At 42.7% G+C, this 25,956-nt stretch overlaps 2 protein-coding genes and 1 long non-coding RNA gene across 3 annotated transcripts; all 3 read left to right on the plus strand.

Annotated features, from left to right (window-relative positions):
- The first annotated feature begins 1,006 nt into the window (after positions 1-1,006).
- On the plus strand, positions 1,007-14,527 carry LOC135568527 (NACHT, LRR and PYD domains-containing protein 3-like). Its single transcript, XM_065015319.1, has 5 exons — positions 1,007-1,971; positions 12,794-12,910; positions 13,160-13,244; positions 13,375-13,603; positions 13,974-14,527. The coding sequence occupies exons 1-5, from the start codon at positions 1,904-1,906 to the stop codon at positions 14,525-14,527; spliced, it is 1,053 nt and encodes a 350-aa protein (XP_064871391.1). The 5' UTR covers positions 1,007-1,903.
- A 156-nt stretch (positions 14,528-14,683) lies between these two features.
- On the plus strand, positions 14,684-16,489 carry LOC135568524 (NLR family CARD domain-containing protein 3-like). Its single transcript, XM_065015317.1, has 2 exons — positions 14,684-15,742; positions 16,029-16,489. Exons 1-2 carry the CDS (start codon positions 14,811-14,813, stop codon positions 16,252-16,254), a joined length of 1,158 nt encoding a protein of 385 aa, XP_064871389.1. The 5' UTR covers positions 14,684-14,810; the 3' UTR covers positions 16,255-16,489.
- Positions 16,490-18,422: 1,933 nt separating this feature from the next.
- On the plus strand, positions 18,423-23,242 carry LOC135568525 (uncharacterized). The gene is made up of 3 exons (XR_010462667.1): positions 18,423-18,592; positions 19,710-19,756; positions 22,486-23,242. It is a non-coding gene; the product is annotated as an uncharacterized LOC135568525 (long non-coding RNA).
- The last annotated feature ends 2,714 nt before the right edge of the window (positions 23,243-25,956 follow it).

A 25,956-nucleotide genomic window follows, 5' to 3' on the forward strand; every position in this document is an offset into this window, starting at 1 on the left:
AATTATTACACATAAATCATTGCCAAAAGCCAAAGACATATATTATTAATGGATTGATCATATCAAATATCAAAACATTATTTTTATCTGCTCCAAAACAATTACATGTTGTGCAGAAACCACTGACTCACTGCATTATTCTATAGTATTATCAAGACACCTGCTGTTAACTCTTAACTACTTAGGACACCTGCTGTTAACTCTTAACTACTTAGGACACCTGCTGTTAACTCTTAACTACTTAGGACACCTGCTGTTAACTCTTAACTACCTAGGACACCTGCTGTTAACACTTAACTACTTAGGACACCTGCTGTTAACTCATAACTACTTAGGACAGCTCACGAGGTGTCATACATTTCTGCCAACTAGGTGGGACTAGAGACTTCATAAATAGCTTTAATTTATACCCATAAGTGTAAAATGTCTTTATTCTCAGCACTTATACGACCAATTTTCTCCTCTGAGACACTTTGGCGATATGGACCCAGATCTCAAAATATTGTTATAAAAAAACATAGAATGTTTGTTTTACATAATAATAAATAATTCATATTACTAATGTAACCCACTGTAAAGACTGGGTTCAGTTGATTGTGTTGCACTGCTCATGTCCGCGTTCTGGAACTGTCCGCGTCCCCGTACAGAACCGTCCGCGTCCCCGTACAGAACCGTCCGCGTCCCCGTACAGAACCGTCCGCGTCCCCGTACAGAACTGTCCGCGTCCACGTTCGGTGTGGCGCCAAGGATATTGTCCGGTTACGCGCAGAGTGGACTGAGGTGATCTTGGGGAATAACGACGGTGTTTGTTACAGTGTTGAGACACCGAAGTTTACTGTTCAATTTGCTTTTTTCTTTACGGTCAGGGACAGTATGAGTGTAGCCAGATCCTTTTCACTCTCTATCCTTGTTTCAATTTGTGTTTCACCGGATTCATCATCGAGACGAGGGACAGACGAACAACCTGCTAACTAACCAGCAGCATCCTAGTTATCCTAGCTAGTCGGTACAGCTCGGTAAATTAGCTAGCTACTCTACCAGCAGCATCCTAGTTACCATAGCTACCACTACATCATCACCGGCTGTCTGCATTTCTTGTGGACCGATGGAGCTCCCCGGTTGTTTCTTCCACCTGTTAAATCCCGGTGAGGCTTCTCCCTCTCTCGTTGACGGATGCTGGCTACCTCTGTCCGGTTCTCCTCTCTTCACTAGATGGACGGTAACTTTAGTGTTTAACCCCTCTGTGTCCAAGGACCGAACTTTTGAATATTATTTTCAGGGCGCCTCAATAGCAGGTATTGAACCCCGGGTAAATAATCACTAGTCAGAACCTCAACCTCAGTATACATTCATTATAAAAATCATGTTAATATCTGATATTGTGAGTAAACTACCTCGAGAGTGCGTCTTCCAGCCCTCCAATTAATTACATAATTCAACCCTCCCGGTTAGTAAATTTACCTCAACATGCCCCCGGAGAAGGCAGAGTAACGACACCAGCCTTTTAGCGGGGCTGACAGACTGACTACAACGCTCGCGTCGCTAAATGAATTTCGTTATTAAAAATGACACACTGCTCTCGCGCGCCAACGAGCGTCTTGAAGTCAGTTCTATTTGTGACGCAGTTCGCGCTGCATCTCATTGGTTTATAGAAGCAGGTACCCACATGCCAACTCCTCATTTAACAAAAAAACATAACTTAACATTAACTTAACTTCTTTAAACAATAAAAGCTCATTTACGAACTTTTCTGAAAATTGATATATAGCGTTATGGAATGAAACTCTTCTTATGTTTCCCCATCTGAGCTCAGAGTAGATGAGAGATGTAATGTTTGTCTCTGTTGTGTTGAAGACCAATCCAGCAGGAGAGACCAGCCTCCCCTGTTCCCAGCTGTGTGTCCATGAAGAGTGACTGGTCTATGATTCATCCTATATCCTTTAGAGAGGGAGACTTTTCTACTGAACAAAGGTAAGAAGAACTCATGGGTCCTGGTCAGTGAGTTAAACAACACTGTCTCTAGTCATTTCTCCTCCCATTTTCCCATTTATTGTTGTTGTTTTCATAATCCATAGGCTAATCCTTTTGTCCATTTTCATAGTCCTAAAACAATATTAAACAAACACAACATTCCCTCCCTGTGTGTGTGTGTGTGTGTGTGTGTGTGTTTGTTGTGCCTAGTCACATTTTCCCCTAACTACATGTACATATTACCTCAACTACCTGGTACCCTGCACATTGACTCAGTGCTGGTCCTCCTTATAGTCTCATTATTACCTCAACTACCTGGTACCCTGCACATTGACTCAGTACTGGTACTCCTTATAGTCTCATTATTACCTCAACTACCTGGTACCCTGCACATTGACTCAGTACTGGTCCTCCTTATAGTCTCATTATTACCTCAACTACCTGGTACCCTGCACATTGACTCAGTACTGGTACTCCTTATAGTCTCATTATTACCTTAACTACCTGGTACCCTGCACATTGACTCAGTACTGGTACTCCTTATAGCCTCATTATTACCTCAACTACCTGGTACCCTGCACATTGACTCAGTACTGGTACTCCTTATAGTCTCATTATTACCTCAACTACCTGGTACCCTGCACATTGACTCAGTACTGGTCCTCATATAATCATTTTTACCTCAACTACCTGGTACCCTGCACATTGACTCAGTACTGGTACTCCTTTTCTTCTTTATTTACAAGGCACAAGAACACGTCAGCTTCTATTATCACCTATAGTTTCAAAGATTGAGGAGACTTATTCTAATGCTTACCCAATTAAAATGCAGTAAATCCCATATTTGGCACATCACGTCTGGTGAACAGGTCAGAGTTCATATCCTCAGTCAGACCAGTAGAAACTGGATCAGCAGCACAACAAGGTATCAGGTCTGGTGGAGCATTTATCAATACTGATAGGATGGAAAGAAAGGGAGCGCTGCTCTCAGATCAGCTTTCTCCATTGAAATATGTTCTTAACATTATAATTATGTCACAATACTGACCACGGATCAGTTTATATTATCCCCTCTGGCTGCAAATACTGAGGCGGTTATTCTAATGACCCCCAAGAAATGCACTAAATCACAGATTTGGCACATCATTGTGTTCATGTTAGGATACACATCATGAAATATATTGAGACAAATTACAGACAGTAGCACATCATTATGTTCATGTTAGGATACACATCATGAAATATATTGAGACAAATTACAGACAGTAGTCTACAAGTAGCAAAATAGAACTCAATATACTGAACAATGTGATTGAAATAGGCCTACAGCAAAATAGAACTCAATATACTGAACAATGTGATTGAAATAGGCCTACAGCAAAATAGAACTCAATATACTGAACAATGTGATTGAAATAGGCCTACAGCAAAATAGAACTCAATATACTGAACAATGTGATTGAAATATAGGAACTCAATATACTGAACTACAGCAAAATAGAACTCAATATACTGAACAATGTGATTGAAATAGGCCTACAGCAAAATAGAACTCAATATACTGAACAATGTGATTGAAATAGGCCTACAGCAAAATAGAACTCAATATACTGAACAATGTGATTGAAATAGGCCTACAGCAAAATAGAACTCAATATACTGAACAATGTGATTGAAATAGGCCTACAGCAAAATAGAACAATATACTGAACAATGTGATTGAAATAGGCCTACAGCAAAATAGAACTCAATATACTGAACAATGTGATTGAAATAGGCCTACAGCAAAATAGAACTCAATATACTGAACAATGTGATTGAAATAGGCCTAAAGCCAGTTCATAGTTTAATGATCATCTCAGTTTTCATTTGCAGCTAATTTGTTTACGTCCCTTGTTTGAATCAATTGCAACTTTGTTCTGAATTCATCTGTGGTCACAGAGAGACTGATAAACCATGTGATTCTGTGTTTAGCAGAGATCTTCTGTGTATAAAGTCATGCGGAAGGGCAAGAAATAATTTAATGACTCACTCAGCTGATCTAGTGGTCTGAGGCAGGTGTTAGATTACTCAGCTGTCTAGTGGTCTGACTCAGCTGTTCTGTTCTGACAGGTGTTAGATTACTCAGCTGTTCTAGTGGTCAGGTGTTAGATTACTCAGCTGTTCTAGTGGTCTGTTCTAGTGGTCTGAGGCAGGTGTTAGATTACTCAGCTGTTCTAGTGGTCTGAGGTGTTAGATTACTCAGATGTTCTAGTGGTCTGAGTCAGGAGGTGTTAGATTACTCAGATGTTCTAGTGGTCTGAGGTGTTAGATTACTCAGATGTTCTAGTGGTCTGAGGCAGGTGTTAGATTACTCAGCTGTTCTAGTGGTCTGAGGCAGGTGTTAGATTACTCAGCTGTTCTAGTGGTCTGAGGCAGGTGTTAGATTACTCAGCTGTTCTAGTGGTCTGAGGCAGGTGTTAGATTACTCAGCTGTTCTAGTGGTCTGAGGCAGGTGTTAGATTACTCAGCTGTTCTAGTGGTCTGAGACAGGTGTTATATTACTCAGCTGTTCTAGTGGTCTGAGGCAGGTGTTAGTTTACTCAGCTGTTCTAGTGGTCTGAGGCAGGTGTTAGATTACTCAGCTGTTCTAGTGGTCTGAGGCAGGTGGTAGATTACTCATCTGATCTAGTGGTCTGAGGCAGATGGTAGATTACTCAGCTGATCTAGTGGTCTGAGTCAGGAGGTGTTAGATTACATGGCTGTTCTAGGGGTCTGAGGCAGGAGGTGTTAGATCACTCAGCTGTTCTAGTGGTCTGAGGCAGGTGGTAGATTACTCGGCTGTTCTAGTGGTCTGAGGCAGGTGGTAGATTACTCGGCTGTTCTAGTGGTCTGAGGCAGGTGGTAGATTACTCGGCTGTTCTAGTGGTCTGAGGCAGGTGTTAGATTACTCAGCTGTTCTAGTGGTCTGAGGCAGGTGTTATATTACTCAGCTGTTCTAGTGGTCTGAGGCAGGTGTTATATTACTCAGCTGATCTAGTGGTCTGAGGCAGGTTTTAGATTACTCAGCTGATCTAGTGGTCTGAGGCAGGTGTTAGATTACTCTGCTGATCTAGTGGTCTGAGGCAGGTGGTAGATTACTCTGCTGTTCTAGTGGTCTGAGGCAGGTGGTAGATTACTCTGCTGTTCTAGTGGTCTGAGGCAGGTGGTAGATTACTCTGCTGTTCTAGTGGTCTGAGGCAGGTGGTAGATTACTCTGCTGTTCTAGTGGTCTGAGGCAGGTGGTAGATTACTCTGCTGTTCTAGTGGTCTGAGGCAGGTGGTAGATTACTCTGCTGTTCTAGTGGTCTGAGGCAGGTGGTAGATTACTCTGCTGTTCTAGTGGTCTGAGGCAGGTGGTAGATTACTCTGCTGTTCTAGTGGTCTGAGGCAGGTGGTAGATTACTCGGCTGTTCTAGTGGTCTGAGGCAGGTGGTAGATTACTCGGCTGTTCTAGTGGTCTGAGGCAGGTGTTAGATTACTCAGCTGTTCTAGTGGTCTGAGGCAGGTGTTATATTACTCAGCTGTTCTAGTGGTCTGAGGCAGGTGTTATATTACTCAGCTGATCTAGTGGTCTGAGGCAGGTTTTAGATTACTCAGCTGATCTAGTGGTCTGAGGCAGGTGTTAGATTACTCAGCTGATCTAGTGGTCTGAGGCAGGTGGTAGATTACTCTGCTGTTCTAGTGGTCTGCTGTTCTAGTGGTCAGGTGGTAGATTACTCTGCTGTTCTAGTGGTCTGAGGCAGGTGGTAGATTACTCTGCTGTTCTAGTGGTCTGAGGCAGGTGGTAGATTACTCTGCTGTTCTAGTGGTCTGAGGCAGGTGGTAGATTACTCTGCTGTTCTAGTGGTCTGAGGCAGGTGGTAGATTACTCTGCTGTTCTAGTGGTCTGAGGCAGGTGGTAGATTACTCTGCTGTTCTAGTGGTCTGAGGCAGGTGGTAGATTACTCTGCTGTTCTAGTGGTCTGAGGCAGGTGGTAGATTACTCTGCTGTTCTAGTGGTCTGAGACAGGTGTTAGATTGCTCAGCTGTTCTAGTGGTCTGAGGTCTACATTAGACTAGAGACTGAAGGTCTGATTCTGAGAGCACAAAACAGACAAGGTTTTAAAAATCTAACTTTTAAAAGGTTGCATTCTGTTAACTCAAACCCAAGTAAAACTGAATGCTCTTCAACTGATTTCTTCCTGCACCCGCCCACCCGACTGGCATCACTACTCTGGACGGTTCTGACTTAGAATACGTGGACAACTACAGATACCCACCCGACTAGCATCACTACTCTGGACGGTTCTGACTTAGAATACGTGGACAACTACAGATACCCACCCGACTAGCATCACTACTCTGGACGGTTCTGACTTAGAATACGTGGACAACTACAGATACCCACCCGACTAGCATCACTACTCTGGACGGTTCTGACTTAGAATACGTGGACAACTACAAATACCCACCCGACTAGCATCACTACTCTGGACGGTTCTGACTTAGAATACGTGGACAACTACAGATACCCACCCGACTAGCATCACTACTCTGGACGGTTCTGACTTAGAATACGTGGACAACTACAAATACCTGGGTGTCTGGTTAGACTGTAAACTCTCCTTCCAGACTCACATTAAGCATCTCCAATCCAAAATTAAATCTAGAATCGGCTTCCTATTTTGCAACAAAGCCTCCTTCACTCATGCTGCCAAACATACCCTCGTAAATCTGACTAGCCTACTGATCCTCGACTTCGGCGATGTCAATTACAAAATAGCCTCCAACACTCTACTCAGCAAATCGGATGCGGTCTATCACAGTGCCATCCGTTTTGTCACCAAAGCCCCATACACTACCCACCACTGTGACCTGTATGCTGTTGTTGGCTGGCCCTCGCTACATATTCACTGCCAAACCCACTGGCTCCAGGTCATGTGTAAGTCTATGCTAGGTAAAGCCACGCCTTATCTTAGCTCACTGGTCACCCACACAGAACATAAAGCCAACACATAAACAAACTTAGTCCCAGATATAAATCAAATTGGTCACATACACAGGGTTAGCAGATGTTATTGGTCACATACACATGGTTAGCAGATGTTATTGGTCACATACACAGGGTTAGCAGATGTTATTGGTTACATACACAGGGTTAGCAGATGTTATTGGTCACATACACATGGTTAGCAGATGTTATTGGCCACATACACAGGGTTAGCAGATGTTATTGGTCACATACACAGGGTTAGCAGATGTTATTGGTCACACACACGGTTAGCAGATGTTATTGGTTACATACACATGGTTAGCAGATGTTATTGGTCACATACACATGGTTAGCAGATGTTATTGGTCACATACACATGGTTAGCAGATGTTATTGGTCCCATACACATGGTTAGCAGATGTTATTGGTCACATACACATGGTTAGCAGATGTTATTGGTCACATACACATGGTTAGCAGATGTTATTGGTCACATACACATGGTTAGCAGATGTTATTGGTCCCATACACATGGTTAGCAGATGTTATTGGTCCCATACACATGGTTAGCAGATGTTATTGGTCACATACACATGGTTAGCAGATGTTATTGGTCACATACACATGGTTAGCAGATGTTATTGGTCCCATACACATGGTTAGCAGATGTTATTGGTCACATACACAGGGTTAGCAGATGTTATTGGTCACATACACATGGTTAGCAGATGTTATTGGTCACATGGTTAGCAGATGTTATTGGTCACATACACATGGTTAGCAGATGTTATTGGTCACATACACAGGGTTAGCAGATGTTATTGGTCACATACACAGGGTTAGCAGATGTTATTGGTCACATACACATGGTTAGCAGATGTTATTTACAATGTCTGCCTAGGAACAGTGGTTAACTGCCTTGTTCAGGGGCAGATTTTTACCTTGTCAGCTCAGGGATTCAATCTAGCAACCTTTCGGTTACTGGCCCAACACTCTAACCACGAGGCTACCTGCCACCTCTACACTCTAACCACTAGGCTACCTGCCACCTCTACACTCTAACCACAAGGCTACCTGCCATCTCTACACTCTAACCACAAGGCGACCTGCCACCTCTACACTCTAACCACAAGGCGACTTGCCATCTCTACACTCTAACCACAAGGCGACCTGCCATCTCTACACTCTAACCACAAGGCGACCTGCCATCTCTACACTCTAACCATGAGGCGACCTGCCATCTCTACACTCTAACCATGAGGCTACCTGCCATCTCTACACTCTAACCACAAGGCGACCTGCCACCTCTACACTCTAACCACAAGGCTACCTGCCGCCACAGACATACATGGTATCACTTGTTATACATAATTATTATACATAAATCATTGCCAAAAGCACAAGACATACTGTTGCATGTTGGTCTATATTATTAATGGATTGATCATATAGAAATATAAAACATTCTTTTAACTACTACAATGCAATTACATGTGGCTCAGGAACCACTGACTCACTGCATTATTCTATAGTATTATCAAGACACCTGCTGTTAACTCTTAACTACTTAGGACACCTGCTGTTAACTCTTAACTACTTAGGACAGCTCACCAGGTGTCCTAAATATTGCGTACAGAACTGTCCGCGTCCACGTTCGGTGTGGCGCCAAGCCGGTTACGCGCAGAGTGGACTGAGGTGATCTCGGGGAATAACGATGGAGTTTGTTAGTGTTGAGACACCGAAGTTTATTGTTCAATTTGCTTTTTTCTTTACGGTCGGGGACAGTATGAGTGTAGCCAGATCCTTTTCACTCTCTATCCTTGTTTCAATTTGTGTTTCACCGGATTCATCATCGAGAGGAGGGACAGACGAACGACCTGCTAACTAACCAAGCTATTCGGTACAGCTCGGTAAGCTAGCTAGCTACTCTACCAGCAGCATCCTAGTTATCCTAGCTAGTCGGTACAGCTCGGTAAGCTAGCTAGCTACTCTACCAGCAGCATCCTAGTTATCCTAGCTAGTCGGTACAGCTCGGTAAGCTAGCTAGCTACTCTACCAGCAGCATCCTAGTTACCATAGCTACCACTACATCATCACCGGCTCCCCGGTTGTTTCTTCCACCTGTTAAATCCCGGTGAGGCTTCTCCTTCTCTCGTTGATGGATGCTGGCTACCTCTGTCCGGTTCTCCTCTCTTCACTAGATGGACGGTAACTTTAGTGTTTAACCCCTCTGTGTCCAAGGACCGAACTTTTGAATATTATTTTCAGGGCGCCTCAATAGCAGGTATTGAACACCGGGTAAATAATCACTAGTCAGAACCTCAACCTCAGTATACATTCATTATAAAAATCATCTTAATATCTGATATTGTGAGTAAACAACCTCGAGAGTGCGTCTTCCAGCCCTCCAATAAATTACATAATTCAACCCTCCCGGTTAGTAAATTTACCTCAACATCCCCCGGAGAAGGCAGAGTAACGACACCAGCCTTTTAGCGGGGCTGACAGACTGACTACAACGCTCGCGTCGCTAAATTAATCTCGTCATTAAAAATGACACACTCCTCGCGCCATTAACTAACGTCTGGAAGTCAGTTCTATTTGTGAAACTTTTCTAATGTTTTCTAATGTTTCAACCTTTACAGTTTAGAGAGGGAGACTTTTCTACTGAACAAAGGTAAGAAGAACTCATGGGTCCTGGTCAGTGAGTTAAACAACACTCTCTAGTCATTTCTCCTCTCCCATTTTCCAAATCCTTTTGTCCATTTTCATAGTCCTAAAACAATATTAAACAAACACAACATTCCCTCACTGTGTGTGTGTGTGTGTGTGTGTGGTACCTGGTACCCTGCACATTGACTCAGTACTGGTTCTCCTTATAGTCTCATTATTACCTCAACTACCTGGTACCCTGCACATTGACTCAGTACTGGTACTCCTTATAGTCTCATTATTACCTCAACTACCTGGTACCCTGCACATTGACTCAGTACTGGTACTCCTTATAGTCTCATTATTACCTCAACTACCTGGTACCCTGCACATTGACTCAGTACTGGTACTCCTTATAGCCTCATTATTACCTCAACTACCTGGTACCCTGCACATTGACTCAGTACTGGTTCTCCTTATAGTCTCATTATTACCTCAACTACCTGGTACCCTGCACATTGACTCAGTACTGGTTCTCCTTATAGTCTCATTATTACCTCAACTACCTGGTACCCTGCACATTGACTCAGTACTGGTACTCCTTATAGCCTCATTATTCCGGCGGTAACATTTGAGAGTGAGGCAAATATATAGCATTTTGCGGAAAAAAAACATGATTATTTGTCTCTCTGAAATGAAGACATCAAGTGATTTTAAACAAATACATATCTGTCATTGAACAACCCCATGATTAGATAGTGAACAACCCCATGATTAGATAGTGAACAACCCCATGATTAGATAGTGAACAATCCCATGATTAGATAGTGAACAATCCCATGATTAGATAGTGAACAATCCCATGATTAGATAGTGAACAACCCCATGATTAGATAGTGAACAACCCCATGATTAGATAGTGAACAACCCCATGATTAGATAGTGAACAATCCCATGATTAGATAGTGAACAACCCCATGATTAGATAGTGAACAACCCCATGATTAGATAGTGAACAACCCCATGATTAGATAGTGAACAACCCCATGATTAGATAGTGAACAACCCCATGATTAGATAGTGAACAACCCCATGATTAGATAGTGAACAACCCCATGATTAGATAGTGAACAACCCCATGATTAGATAGTGAACAACCCCATGATTAGATAGTGAACAACCCCATGATTAGATAGTGAACAACCCCATGATTAGATAGTGAACAACCCCATGATTAGATAGAGAACAACCCCATGATTAGATAGTGAACAACCCCATGATTAGATAGTGAACAACCCCATGATTAGATAGTGAACAACCCCATGATTAGATAGTGAACAACCCCATGATTAGATAGTGAACAACCCCATGATTAGATAGTGAACAACCCCATGATTAGATAGTGAACAACCCCATGATTAGATAGTGAACAACCCCATGATTAGATAGTGAACAACCCCATGATTAGATAGTGAACAACCCCATGATTAGATAGTGAACAACCCCATGATTAGATAGTGGACAACCCCATGATTAGATAGTGGACAACCCCATGATTAGATAGTGGACAACCCCATGATTAGATAGTGAACAATCCCATGATTAGATAGTGAACAACCCCATGATTAGATAGTGAACAATCCCATGATTAGATAGTGGACAACCCCATGATTAGATAGTGAACAACCCCATGATTAGATAGTGGACAACCCCATGATTAGATAGTGGACAACCCCATGATTAGATAGTGGACAACCCCATGATTAGATAGTGAACAACCCCATGATTAGATAGTGAACAACCCCATGATTAGATAGTGAACAACCCCATGATTAGATAGTGAACAATCCCATGATTAGATAGTGAACAACCCCATGATTAGATAGTGAACAACCCCATGATTAGATAGTGAACAACCCCATGATTAGATAGTGAACAACCCCATGATTAGATAGTGAACAACCCCATGATTAGATAGTGAACAACCCCATGATAAGATAGTGAACAATCCCATGATTAGATAGTGAACAACCCCATGATTAGATAGTGAACAACCCCATGATTAGATAGTGAACAACCCCATGATTAGATAGTGAACAACCCCATGATTAGATAGTGAACAACCCCATGATTAGATAGTGAATAATCCCATGATTAGATAGTGAACAACCCCATGATTAGATAGTGAACAACCCCATGATTAGATAGTGAACAACCCCATGATTAGATAGTGAACAACCCCATGATTAGATAGTGAACAACCCCATGATTAGATAGTGAACAACCCCATGATTAGATAGTGAACAACCCCATGATTAGATAGTGAACAACCCCATGATTAGATAGTGAACAACCCCATGATTAGATAGTGAACAACCCCATGATTAGATAGTGAACAACCCCATGATTAGATAGTGAACAACCCCATGATTAGATAGTGAACAACCCCATGATTAGATAGTGAAAACCCCATGATTAGATAGTGAACAACCCCATGATTAGATAGTGAACAACCCCATGATTAGATAGTGAACAACCCCATGATTAGATAGTGAACAACCCCATGATTAGATAGTGAACAACCCCATGATTAGATAGTGAACAACCCCATGATTAGATAGTGAACAACCCCATGATTAGATAGTGAACAACCCCATGATTAGATAGTGAACAACCCCATGATTAGATAGTGAACAACCCCATGATTAGATAGTGAACAACCCCATGATTAGATAGTGAACAACCCCATGATTAGATAGTGAACAACCCCATGATTAGATAGTGAACAACCCCATGATTAGATAGTGAACAACCCCATGATTAGATAGTGAACAACCCCATGATTAGATAGTGAACAATCCCATGATTAGATAGTGAACAACCCCATGATTAGATAGTGAACAACCCCATGATTAGATAGTGAACAACCCCATGATTAGATAGTGAACAACCCCATGATTAGATAGTGAACAACCCCATGATTAGATAGTGAACAACCCCATGATTAGATAGAGAAAAAACACACCAATCTCTTTCAGAAATGCTTTGAACAATAAAAGCTAATTTACTAACATTTCTGAAAAGTGATATATAGTGTTTTGGAATGAAACTCTTATGTTTCCCCATCTGAGCTCAGAGTAGATGAGAGATGTAATGTTTGTATCTGTTGTGTTGAAGTCCAATCAAGCAGGAGAGACCAGCCTCCCCTGTACCCAGCTGTGTGTCTATGAAGAGTGATAAGTCTATGGATCAACCTATAAACTTTAGAGAGGGAGACTTTTCTACTGAACAAAGGTAAGAAGAACTCATGGGTCCTGGTCAGTGAGTTAAACAACACTGTCTCTAGTCATTTCTCCTCTCCCATTTTCCCATTTATTGTTGTTGTTTTCATAATCCATATGCTAATCCTTTTGTCCATTCTCATAGTCCTAAAACAATTAAACAAACACAACATTCCCTCACTGTGTGTGTGTGTGTGTGTGTGTGTGTGTGTGTGTGTGTACTCCCTGGATGAGGAGATGTAATCTCATGTTTTGTCCACAGAAACCAACAGGAGAGATCAGAGTCAGAGATTCTCAGTGGTCAGTCTTCCCAGAGTCATCAAACAGACCTGGCCTCCATATTCAGTGTATGTGGTCCTGTTATGTACATTTGTTTTTGTTTACCTCAAGTAAAGTTGATCTGTCAATCATTCATTAATGTGTTAATGAGAAAGCATTTTATTCTCTTGCTTAACTTATTTACTTAATTTATTCCAGATGCTTGAAGATAAAATTATGACATTTGTGAAGAACGAGCTGAAGATGTTCAAGAGGATTCTTAGTCCAGAACTCCCACAAGGCTTTGAGAGTCAGAAGCAGGATAAGGAAGTGGTGGATGCTGAAGATGAGAAGCAGGAGAGCAGTGCCAGAGAGGGGGCTCTGAAGATCACACTGCACATCCTGAGGAAAATGAACCAGAAGGAGCTTGCTGACACACTGGAGAAATGTAAGATCTGTCTGCCTCATGTTGAATGCTGTTTTATAACATTTAAAAGCTGTAGCTAAAGTACAGCTAAAGTAGCTGTGTAACTCAATGATATTGTAGCAGCCTTAACACAACACCTAGTGACCTCATCAAGTAGCAGCAGGGATGTGTTGTGGTGATTCATTTAGAGAGAGAACATTAATAATACCATCAATAATACCAATAATAATATAATCAGTCACACCAGTCTGTAATGCATTATGAAAACATTTACACATTTATACAGTCAGTTAAGAGAATACATTATTATAATTTACAACTTTATAACAGTCCTACAATACTGTAGACATTAAAACAGATGTAATATTAATATCCTCTGTGTTATTTCTAGATTCAGATGAGCTCGCTGTGATTTGCCAACGTGAACTCAAATCTAATCTAAAGAAGAAGTTTCAATGTGTATTTGAGGGGATCGCTAAACAAGGAAACCCAACACTTCTCAATAAGATCTACACAGAGCTCTACATCACAGAGGGTGGAACAGGAGAGGTCAATAATGAACATGAGCTGAGACAGATTGAGACAACAACCAGGAAACAAGCAAGACCAGAGACTGCAATCAAATGTAACGACATCTTCAAACCCTTAACTGGACAAGACAAACCTATCAGAACTGTGCTGACAAAGGGAGTCGCTGGCATTGGAAAAACAGTCTCTGTGCAGAAGTTCATTCTGGACTGGGCTGAAGGAAAAGCAAATCAGGATGTCCAATTTGTATTTTCATTCCCTTTTCGGGAGCTGAATTTGATGAAAGGGGACAAACACACTTTCATTGAACTTCTTAATCACTTCTCAATGGAAACCAAACAATCAGAATCTCCAACTACAACAAGTACAAAGTTCTGTTCATCTTTGATGGTCTGGATGAGTGCCGACTGCCCCTAGACTTCCAGAAGAACAAGATCTGTTGGGACGTCACAGAGTCAACCTCAGTGGATGTTCTGCTGACAAATCTCATCAAGGGAAATCTGCTTCCCTCTGCTCTCCTCTGGATAACTACCCGACCTGCAGCAGCCAATAAGATCCCTTCAGGTGTGTTGACCAGGTGACAGAGGTACGAGGGTTCAATGACCCACAGAAGGAGGAGTACTTCAGGAAGAGATTCAGTGATGAGGACCTGGCCAGCAGAATCATCTCACACATAAAGACATCAAGGAGCCTCCACATCATGTGCCACATTCCAGTCTTCTGTTGGATTTCTGCAACAGTCCTTGAACACATGCTGAAACATAAGAGAGAAGAGATGCCCAAGACTCTGACTGAGATGTACACACACCTTGTGGTGTTTCATACCAAACAGAAGAATGAAAAGTATCTTGGGAAAGAAGAGACAGGTCCACACTGGAATAAAGAGAGCATTCTGTCACTGGGAAAACTGGCTTTTCAACAGCTTGTGAATGGCAATCTGATTTTCTATGAAGAAGACCTGAAAGAGGCTGGCATTGATGTTAATGAAGCCTCAGTGTACTCAGGATTGTGCACACAGCTCTTTAAAGAGGAATGTGGGCTGTACCAGGACAAGGTGTACTGCTTTGTTCATCTGAGCATTCAGGAGTTTCTGGCTGCTGTATATGTGTTCCTCTCTTTCATCAACAACAATGAGAATCTAATGGATGAACTGCAAACAAACGACGAGCCTGAAGTTACTTTCTACAAGAGTGCTGTGGATAAAGCCTTACGAAGTGAGGCAGGAAACCTGGACCTTTTCCTCCGCTTCCTTCTGGGCCTCTCACTGGAGTCCAATCAGAAGCACTTACGAGGTCTACTGACAAAGACAAGAAGCAGCTCACAGAGCCATGAAGAAACAGTCAAGTACATCAAGGAGAAGATCAGGGAGAATCTCTCTCCAGAGAGGAGCATCAATCTGTTCCACTGTCTGAATGAACTGAATGACCATTCTCTAGTGGAGGAGATCCAAAGATACCTGAGATCAGGAAGTCTCTCAGAACCCAAACTGTCACCTGCACAGTGGTCAGCTCTGGTCTTTGTGTTGCTGACTTCAGAAAAGGAGCTGGATGTGTTTGACCTGAAGAAATACTCCAGATCAGAGGAAGGTCTTCTGAGGCTGCTGCCAGTGGTCAAAGCCTCCAGAGCTGCTCTGTGAGTAAATAAAATGACATTTAAGAACTAATCATCAGGAAGAAATATTCAGTTTAGAGAAAAATATGTATTATAATATGTATATAATATTATATTGAAAAACATATTGAATAAATTCATTGATTTTCACATTAGTATAACAATATGACCATACAATTCTAGGAAACGGAAGATGAATCTATATGTTGTTTGGGGGAATAAACCAAATGCATCTGCCATTGTCCTTCTACACTACTGGTGTTAAATAAACAGTGTGTTTGTGAAGTCATGATGATCTCTTTGTCAGGCTGTCAGGCTGTGGAGTCACAGAGGAAGGCTGTGCTTCTCTGGTCTCAGCTCTGGAGTCAAACCCCTCACACCTGAGAGAGCTGGACCTGAGTAACAATGACCTGAAGGATTCAGGAGTGAAGCTGCTCTCTGCTGGACTGGGGAATCCCCACTGTAAACTGGAGACTCTGAGGTCAGTATTATCAGATATGAAAGCACTTTATGTATGTAGTTCTCCCATTTGAAAAGTCGTAATTATTCGGTTATATTCACTTATAGTGTATTAAAGTAGTCATACGTTTAGTATTTGGTCCCATATTCCATGCCTGCAGTGATTACATCAAGCTTGTGATTCTACTAACTTGTTGAATGTATTTCCAGTTTGTCTTGGTTGTGTTTTAGATGTTTTTCCTAATAGAAACTAAATGGTGAATAATGTCCTGTCATTTTGGAGTCACTTCACTTGTATTGTCAGTAAGAATAGAAGATGTTTCTGAACACTTCTACATTCATGTGGATGTTAGCATGATTATGAATAATCATGAATGAATCGGGAATAATGATGAATGAGAAAGTTACAGAGGTACAAATATCAGACCCCCTCTGTTATTGGTAATGGTGAGAGGTTAGCATGTTTTGTTGTAGCCTCTGTTATTGGTAATGGTGAGAGGTTAGTATGTTTTGTTGTAGCCTCTGTTATTGGTAATGGTGAGAGGTTTAGTATGTTTTGTTGTAGCCTCTGTTATTGGTAATGGTGAGAGGTTAGCATGTTTTGTTGTAGTCTCTGTTATTGGTAATGGTGAGAGGTTAGCATGTTTTGTTGTAGTCTCTGTTATTGGTAATGGTGAGAGGTTAGTATGTTTTGTTGTAGCCTCTGTTATTGGTAATGGTGAGAGGTTAGCATGTTTTGTTGTAGCCTCTGTTATTGGTAATGGTGAGAGGTTAGCATGTTTTGTTGTAGTCTCTGTTATTGGTAATGGTGAGAGGTTAGCATGTTTTGTTGTAGTCTCTGTTATTGGTAATGGTGAGAGGTTAGCATGTTTTGTTGTAGCCTCTGTGTCACGCCCTGGTTGAAGTATTTTGTGTTTTTCTTTATGTTTTGGTCAGGCCAGGGTGTGACATGGGTTTTTGTATGTGGTGTGTAGCTTAGTGGGGTGTTCTGGGAGAGTCTATGGTTGCCTGGAGTGGTTCTCAATCAGAGGCAGGTGTTTACCGTTGTCTCTGATTGGGAACCATATTTAGGCAGCCATATTCTTTGGTTGTATTGTGGGTGATTGTCCTGAGTGTCTTGATGTCCGTGTTAGATGTTAGTTGACATAGGCTGTTTTCGGTTTTCGTTTAGTTTATTGTTTTGTAGTGTTGTTTAGATTCGTGTTACGTTTGTTTATTAAAACATGAATCGCAATCGACACGCTGCGTTTTGGTCCGACTCTCCTTCACCATTAGAAAGCCGTTACTCTGTAACTTTCTCACTCATTATTATTCATAATTCAGAGTTTACGACAAAAAACTACATTTTTGACTATTTTAATACACTATGAGTGAATTGTTCAGAATACTTAAGACTTCTTCAAATGGGGAGACTGGAAACATAAATTGCTTTCATTTTTAATAGTGAAACACATATGTCTTAAAATACCCTCAAATTAAAGGTGACATTATAAACTGTCACGTCATATGAAACATTTGACCTCAAATCCAAAATGTTGGAGAATAGAGCCACATTTGAAATGTTAGCTTCACTGTCTAAATAGATATGGTGTGGACTGTATACTCAATACAATCTAAATCTGATACCTCACTGTCTAAATAGATATGGTGTGGACTGTATACTCAATACAATCTAAATCTGATACCTCACTGTCTAAATAGATATGGTGTGGACTGTATACTCAATACAATCTACATCTGATACCTCACTGTCTAAATAGATATGGTGTGGACTGTATACTCAATACAATCTAAATCTGATACCTCACTGTCTAAATAGATATGGTGTGGACTGTATACTCAATACAATCTACATCTGATACCTCACTGTCTAAATAGATATGGTGTGGACTGTTTACTCAATACAATCTAAATCTGATTCCTCACTGTCTAAATAGATATGGTGTGGACTGTATACTCAATACAATCTAAATCTGATTCCTCACTGTCTGTCTTCTGACTGATACTGCTTTTTAAACTGGTCTGGTCAGTCTAATATAATATTTGTACTGTACATGTTTCTATCTGCAGGCAATACTTTGATCATTTGTCATTTTTTATGATGATACATTCATTTATGAATAGATATGGAAGGTTTCAGGACACTGATATATCTGAATATGTTGAAAAAATATACTGCCACGATTTTCACCACCAAAGAATATCAGTGTGATTTAAATATGATTTGACTCTTTGCAGACTGTCAGGCTGTCTAGTCACAGAGGAAGGCTGTGCTTCTCTGGTCTCAGCTCTGAGGTCAAACCCCTCACACCTGAGAGAGCTGGACCTGAGCTACAATCACCCAGGAGACTCAGGAGTCAGACTGCTCTCTGCTGGACTGGAGGATCCACACTGCAGACTGGAGAAACTCAAGTATGTAGAGGGTTTATGTCAATGTCCATATCAGACATGTTTGACTTATCAGGCTGGTTAAGACAAACATTCATACCACCACTTAGACAATGTTATATTGTGTGTGTGTGTGTGTGTAGGTGTGTGTGTGTGTTCAGTGTTCAGTGAGTTCAGTTCACACAAACACTCACACACACACTGGACAAACACACACACACTGGACACACACACACTGGACACACACTCTGGACACACACACACACTGGACTCACACACTGGATTCACACACTGGACACACACACACACTGGACACACACACACACACACTGGACACACAGGACTCACACACAAACACTCACACACAAACACACACTGGACAAACACACACTGGACACACACATACAGACACACACTGGACACACACACGCTGGATTCACACACACACACACACACACAGTACACACACAGTACACACTCACACACACTGGGTTCCACGGACACACACACACACACTGGACACACACAGGACTCACACACACACACACAGTACACACACACACACACAAACACACACACACATGCAAGCACTGACACTGGACACACACACACTGGACACACACACACTGGACACACACACACACACACACAGTACACACACGCAGTGCACACACACAAACACACACACATACACACTGGACACACACACACACACACTGGACACACACACACACACTGGACACACACACTGGACACACACACTGGACACACACACACTGGACACACACACACACACACTGGACACACACACACTGGACACACTCACAGGACAAACACACACAAGCACTGGACACACACACACACACAAAACACTGGACACTCATACACACTGGACAAACAAACACTGGACACACACACACACACTGGATAAACACACACTGGACACACACACACACACACTGGACACACACACACTGGACACACACACACACTGGATAAACACACACTGGACACACACACACGCTGGATAAACACACACTGGACACACACACGCTGGACACACACACACACACAAACACACACACACAGACAAACATTTGCATCCCTCAATGACTGTCTGTTCTTCTGCTTACCGCTACAGTGTGGAACATGGTGGAGAGAACAGAATAAAACCTGGACTTAGAAAATGTGAGTGTTGACTGCTGTGAAGAATATGACTAAGAATAAGTCTTAACTCAAGTTAAGTCAAAGTCAAAGACCAACATCATTACTTACTTGGTCATATTAAATATCAGCTGTAGTTCTACAGAAGCAGAAATCAGGGAGTTGCTTTGACAGTGTGTGTGTAATTAATGGGAATAAGTGTGTTTAATATTACCATACAGTATAACATATGATCATTCAACAAGTCTCAAGTTACCTTAACTTCTCCTTTTGATACCTAGAAACATCTACATTAAATGAATTAGTGAAAAGTGAGTTAACATTCTAATGTGAATGATGATGATTTCTAATATTGTGTCTGGTTTCATCCATCAGATGTCTGTGATCTCACACTGGACCTAAACACAGTAAACAGACACCTCTCTCTGTCTGAGGAGAACAGAAAGGTGACATGTAGGACAGAGGAGCAGCCGTATCCTGATCACCCAGAGAGATTTGAAGTCTGTGGACAGGTGCTGTGTAGAGAGGGTCTGACTGGGCGCTGTTACTGGGAGGCAGAGTGGAGTGGGAGGGCTGGTATTGGAGTGACATATAAAGGAATCAGCAGGAGAGGAAGGGTTGATGACTGTTGGCTTGGAGCCAATGACAAGTCCTGGAGTCTGTTCTGCTCAGACAGTTACAGAGCCAGGCACAATAATAAACCTACTACCATAGACGTCCCCCCCGCCAGCCCCCACAGAGTAGGAGTGTATCTGGACTGGCCAGCCGGCACTCTGTCCTTCTATAGAGCCTCCTCTGACACACTGACCCACCTGATCACATTCACCTCCACATTCACTGAGCCCCTCAGTCCAGGGTTTGGGGTTTATGAGGTTGACTCCTCAGTGTCCCTGTAAATAATAACCTGAAACACACACACACTGAACACACACACACACTGGACACACACACAGACACTGGACACACACTGAACACACACACACGCTGGACACACACATACTCACTGGACAAACACACACACTGGACACACACACACACACATTGGACAAACACAAACTCACTGGACAAACACACACACACAGGACACACACTGGACACACACACATGCGCGTCTTCCTATAGTTGTGAGGACCTCTTCCTGTTTTATAACACTTAAAACACCCGTGTGATCATTTGTTGTCTTTTATGTTGAATAACAAATTGTACAATTATATATGGACATACACTCCATAGTTGTACAAGTATACAAGGATATATTGTACTTTTCATAACAAAACATACTTGAAACAAGAAAAAGCTTGTTAATTGTCAAAACAATTTTGTTAATTGTAAAGGCTTCTGGGTGGAGGAGTCAGGCAGAGAGCAGGGTTCAAAACGAGGATCTTCTGTGTGGAGGAGTCAGGCGCAGAGAGCAGGGTTCAAAACGTGGATCTTCTGGGTGGAGGAGTCAGGCAGAGAGCAGGGTTCAAAACGAGGATCTTCTGGGTGGAGGAGTCAGGCAGAGAACAGGGTTCAAAACGAGGATCTTCTGGGTGGAGGAGTCCGGCAGAGAGCAGGGCTCAAAACGTGGATCTTCTGGGTGGAGGAGTCAGGCGCAGAGAGCAGGGTTCAGAACGTGGATCTTCTGGGTGGAGGAGTCAGGCAGAGAGCAGGGTTCAAAACGTGGATCTTCTGGGTGGAGGAGTCAGGCGCAGAGAGCAGGGTTCAAAACGTGGATCTTCTGGGTGGAGGAGTCAGGGGCAGAGAGCAGGGTTCAACACGTGGTTCTTCTGGGTGGAGCAGTCAGGGGCAGAGAGCAGGGTTCAAAACGTGGATCTTCTGGGTGGAGGAGTCAGGCGCAGAGAGCAGGGTTCAAAACGTGGATCTTCTGGGTGGAGGAGTCAGGCAGAAAGCAGGGTTCAGAACGTGGATCTTCTGGGTGGAGGAGTCAGGGGCAGAGAGCAGGGTTCAAAACGTGGATCTTCTGGGTGGAGGAGTCAGGCAGAGAGCAGGGTTCAACATGTGGATCTTCTGGGTGGAGGAGTCAGGCGCAGAGAGCAGGGTTCAACACGTGGATCTTCTGGGTGGAGGAGTCAGGCAGAGAGCAGGGTTCAGAACGTGGATCTTCTGGGTGGAGGAGTCAGGCAGAGAGCAGGGTTCAACATGTGGATCTTCTGGGTGGAGGAGTCAGGCAGAGAGCAGGGTTCAAAACGTGGATCTATATTCCAAGAACAGAGTAACGGCCAAACACAAGGGCGCAACCCAACAAACAGGACGGAACTGTCCAGAAAGACGGAATCCACAATAATCCACATGAACAGAAAAGCCAGCGGGCCTCCGGGGTTTAAACAGCCCAAAACCCAAACAACAAACAGGTGCAACTAAACTAAATGAAACAGAAAAGGGGATCAGCTAGTAGACGACCGCCGAGCGCCGCCCGAACAGGAAGAGGCACCATCTTCGGCGGGATTTGTGACATTAATTGTGAAAACAGTTTGGTTATTGATTTTACGTTTCCTCTGTCAGGTTGATGTTAACCTGCGACTGGTTGAAACATGAAACAAATATGAGATGAAATACAAAACAATAAAATATGTGAAATAGAATTAAACAATTTGTACAACAGAGTGTTGTGATGCAGGGTTACTATAGCAACAGAGTGTTGTGATGCAGGGTCACTATAGCAACATAGTGTTGTAATGCAGGGTCACTATAGCAACAGAGTTCTCTCTGCTCTTTCTGTTCTCTGCTCTCTTTCTGTTCTCATCCATCAGATGTCTGTGATCTCACACTGGACCTAAACACAGTAAACAGATTCCTCTCTCTGTCTGAGGAGAACAGAAAGGTGACATGGAGGAGAGAGAAGCAGCCGTATCCTGATCACCCAGAGAGATTTGAGGTCTGTTCTGCTCTGACAACAGTTACTCTGCCTGTCACAATAATAATCCCACTACCATAGACGTCTGCCCCTCCAGCCCCCACAGAGTAGGAGTGTATCTGGACTGGCCAGCTGGAACTCTGTCCTTCTATAGAGCCTCCTCTGACACACTGACCCACCTGATCACATTCACCTCCAATTTCACTGAGCCCCTCTATCCAGGGTTTTGGGTTTGGGAGGATGGCGACTCAGTGTCCCTCTGTCACACACAAGACTTTGTTATGGCCAAGACTTTGTTGTGACATCTTCTGATTGGGTGTCTCAGGTCAGGACTTTGTTATGACATCTTCTGATTGGGTGTCTCAGGTCAGGACTTTGTTATGGCATCTTCTGATTGGGTGTCTCAGGTCAGGACTTTGTTATGGCATCTTCTGATTGGGTGTCTCAGGTCAGGACTTTGTTATGACATCTTCTGATTGGGTGTCTATGACATCTTCTGATTGGGTGTCTCAGGCCAGGACTTTGTTATGGCATCTTCTGATTGGGTGTCTCAGGTCAGGACTTTGTTATGACATCTTCTGATTGGGTGTCTCAGGTCAGGACTTTGTTATGACATCTTCTGATTGGGTGTCTCAGGTCAGGACTTGTTATGGCATCTTCTGATTGGGTGTCTCAGGTCAGGACTTTGTAGCATGGCATCTTCTGATTGGGTGTCTCAGGTCAGGACTTTGTTATGGCATCTTCTGATCAGGGTGTCTCAGGTCAGGACTTTGTTATGGCATCTTCTGATTGGGTGTCTCAGGTCAGGACTTTGTTATGGCATCTTCTGATTGGGTGTCTCAGGTCACCTCTGAGCCATGATCAGAATGTGTCTCTGTCTATTCCCAGCCCTGCCATTTCTACCTGTCCTGATCTAGTGTTTGACCCCTGACCTCCTCACACCGTCTCACTGTCCATGTCTGCTTTTAGCTCCCACCTCTACTTCACTGTGTTATAATGGACCTTATGTCACCTCTGTAACCAGGTATCAAACACAATGACCTTTCTGACCCTGTCCCATGGTCCTACTTTCTATAACTGAACATTTAAAGTCCTCTGAGTTTTGTTTACTGTCCATTTTACTTATGTATGATGTATTTGTTGTGTATTGGGGTTGTGCAGCAGAGCATCATGGGGGTTTGTATGTGTTGAGATGATCACGTTCCAGATAAATGGTTGAACTGATTCCTGTCTCCCGTCTCATCATTATTGAATTGTTATACAGACCTGGTTATGAAACCCACAAAACATAACGAAAGATTGGCGATGAGTCTGAATCTACAGGTGTCACGTTCTGACCTTTATTTCCTTTGTTTTGTCATTATTTAGTATGGTCAGGGCGTGAGTTGGGTGGGCAGTCTATGTTTGTTTTTCTATGTTTTGGGGTATTTCTATGTTTCGGCCTAGTATGGTTCTCAATCAGAGGCAGGTGTCATTAGTTGTCTCTGATTGAGAATCATACTTAGGTAGCCTGGGTTTCACTGTGTGTTTGTGGGTGATTGTTCCTGTTTTGCACCAGATAGGGCTGTTTTTGGTTTTCCACGTTTATTGTTTTGCAGTGTTCATGTTTATCTGTTTTTATTAAACATGAGTCAATATAACCACGCTGCGTTTTGGTCCTCCTCTACTTCACCAGAGGAAAACCCTGACAACAGGAACTATTCTGTCTGGAAGGAGTCGGTTTTTACAACTGTTTAAAACTGATTTTCTGTGGTTCAGTCAAGGCTCATGTTAACACAGTGTATTACTAGCAGAGGCAAGTGCATAGTGGAGCTAACAGAGAGAGTTAACATCATCATGGAGGGAAGTGGAGCTAACAGAGAGAGTTAACATCATCATGGAGGGAAGTGGAGCTAACAGAGAGAGTTAACATCATCATGGAGGGAAGTGGAGCTAACAGAGAGAGTTAACATCATCATGGAGGGAAGTGGAGCTAACAGAGAGAGTTAACATCATCATGGAGGGAAGTGGAGCTAACAGAGAGAGTTAACATCATCATGGAGGGAAGTGGAGCTAACAGAGAGAGTTAACATCATCATGGAGGGAAGTGGAGCTAACAGAGAGAGTTACCATCATCATGGAGGGAAGTGGAGCTAACAGAGAGAGTTAACATCATCATGGAGGGAAGTGGAGCTAACAGAGAGAGTTAACATCATCATGGAGGGAAGTGGAGCTAACAGAGAGAGTTAACATCATCATGGAGGGAAGTGGAGCTAACAGAGAGAGTTAACATCATCATGGAGGGAAGTGGAGCTAACAGAGAGAGTTAACATCATCATGGAGGGAAGTGGAGCTAACAGAGAGAGTTAACATCATCATGGAGGGAAGTGGAGCTAACAGAGAGAGTTAACATCATCATGGAGGGAAGTGGAGGTAACAGAGAGAGTTAAACATCATCATGGAGGGAAGTGGAGCTAACAGAGAGAGTTAACATCATCATGGAGGGAAGTGGAGCTAACAGAGAGAGTTAACATCATCATGGAGGGAAGTGGAGCTAACAGAGAGAGTTAACATCATCATGGAGGGAAGTGGAGCTAACAGAGAGAGTTAACATCATCATGGAGGGAAGTGGAGCTAACAGAGAGAGTTAACATCATCATGGAGGGAAGTGGAGCTAACAGAGAGAGTTAACATCATCATGGAGGGAAGTGGAGCTAACAGAGAGAGTTAACATCATCATGGAGGGAAGTGGAGCTAACAGAGGAGTTAACATCATCATGGAGGGAAGTGGAGCTAACAGAGAGAGTTAACATCATCATGGAGGGAAGTGGAGCTAACAGAGAGAGTTAACATCATCATGGAGGGAAGTGGAGCTAACAGAGAGAGTTAACATCATCATGGAGGGAAGTGGAGCTAACAGAGAGAGTTAACATCATCATGGAGGGAAGTGTTAACATCATCATGGAGGGAAGTGGAGCTAACAGAGAGAGTTAACATCATCATGGAGGGAAGTGGAGCTAACAGAGAGAGTTAACATCATCATGGAGGGAAGTGGAGCTAACAGAGAGAGTTAACATCATCATGGAGGGAAGTGGAGCTAACAGAGAGAGTTAACATCATCATGGAGGGAAGTGGAGCTAACAGAGAGAGTTAACATCATCATGGAGGGAAGTGGAGCTAACAGAGAGAGTTAACATCATCATGGAGGGAAGTGGAGCTAACAGAGAGAGTTATCATTTTACATTTACATTTAAGTCATTTAGCAGACGCTCTTATCCAGAGCGACTTACAAATTGGTGCGTTCACCTTAAGACATCCAGTGGAACAGCCACTTTACAATAGTGCATCTAAATCTTTTAAGGGGGTGAGAAGGATTACTTTATCCTAT

The sequence above is a fragment of the Oncorhynchus nerka genome, unplaced genomic scaffold, assembly GCF_034236695.1.
Source record: "Oncorhynchus nerka isolate Pitt River unplaced genomic scaffold, Oner_Uvic_2.0 unplaced_scaffold_1514, whole genome shotgun sequence".
NCBI lineage: Eukaryota > Metazoa > Chordata > Actinopteri > Salmoniformes > Salmonidae > Oncorhynchus > Oncorhynchus nerka.

Coding starts and splice junctions, on each gene's coding strand:
- LOC135568527 (XM_065015319.1), top strand. CDS start 1,904: ATGAAGAGTGACTGGTCTATGATTCATCCTATATCCTTTAGAGAGGGA. Junction 12,911..13,159: donor GACTTTTCTACTGAACAAAG/GTAAGAAGAACT, acceptor TTTTGTCCACAG/AAACCAACAGGAGAGATCAG. Junction 13,604..13,973: donor TGCTGACACACTGGAGAAAT/GTAAGATCTGTC, acceptor TGTTATTTCTAG/ATTCAGATGAGCTCGCTGTG.
- LOC135568524 (XM_065015317.1), top strand. CDS start 14,811: ATGTGCCACATTCCAGTCTTCTGTTGGATTTCTGCAACAGTCCTTGAA. Junction 15,743..16,028: donor AAAGCCTCCAGAGCTGCTCT/GTGAGTAAATAA, acceptor TCTCTTTGTCAG/GCTGTCAGGCTGTGGAGTCA.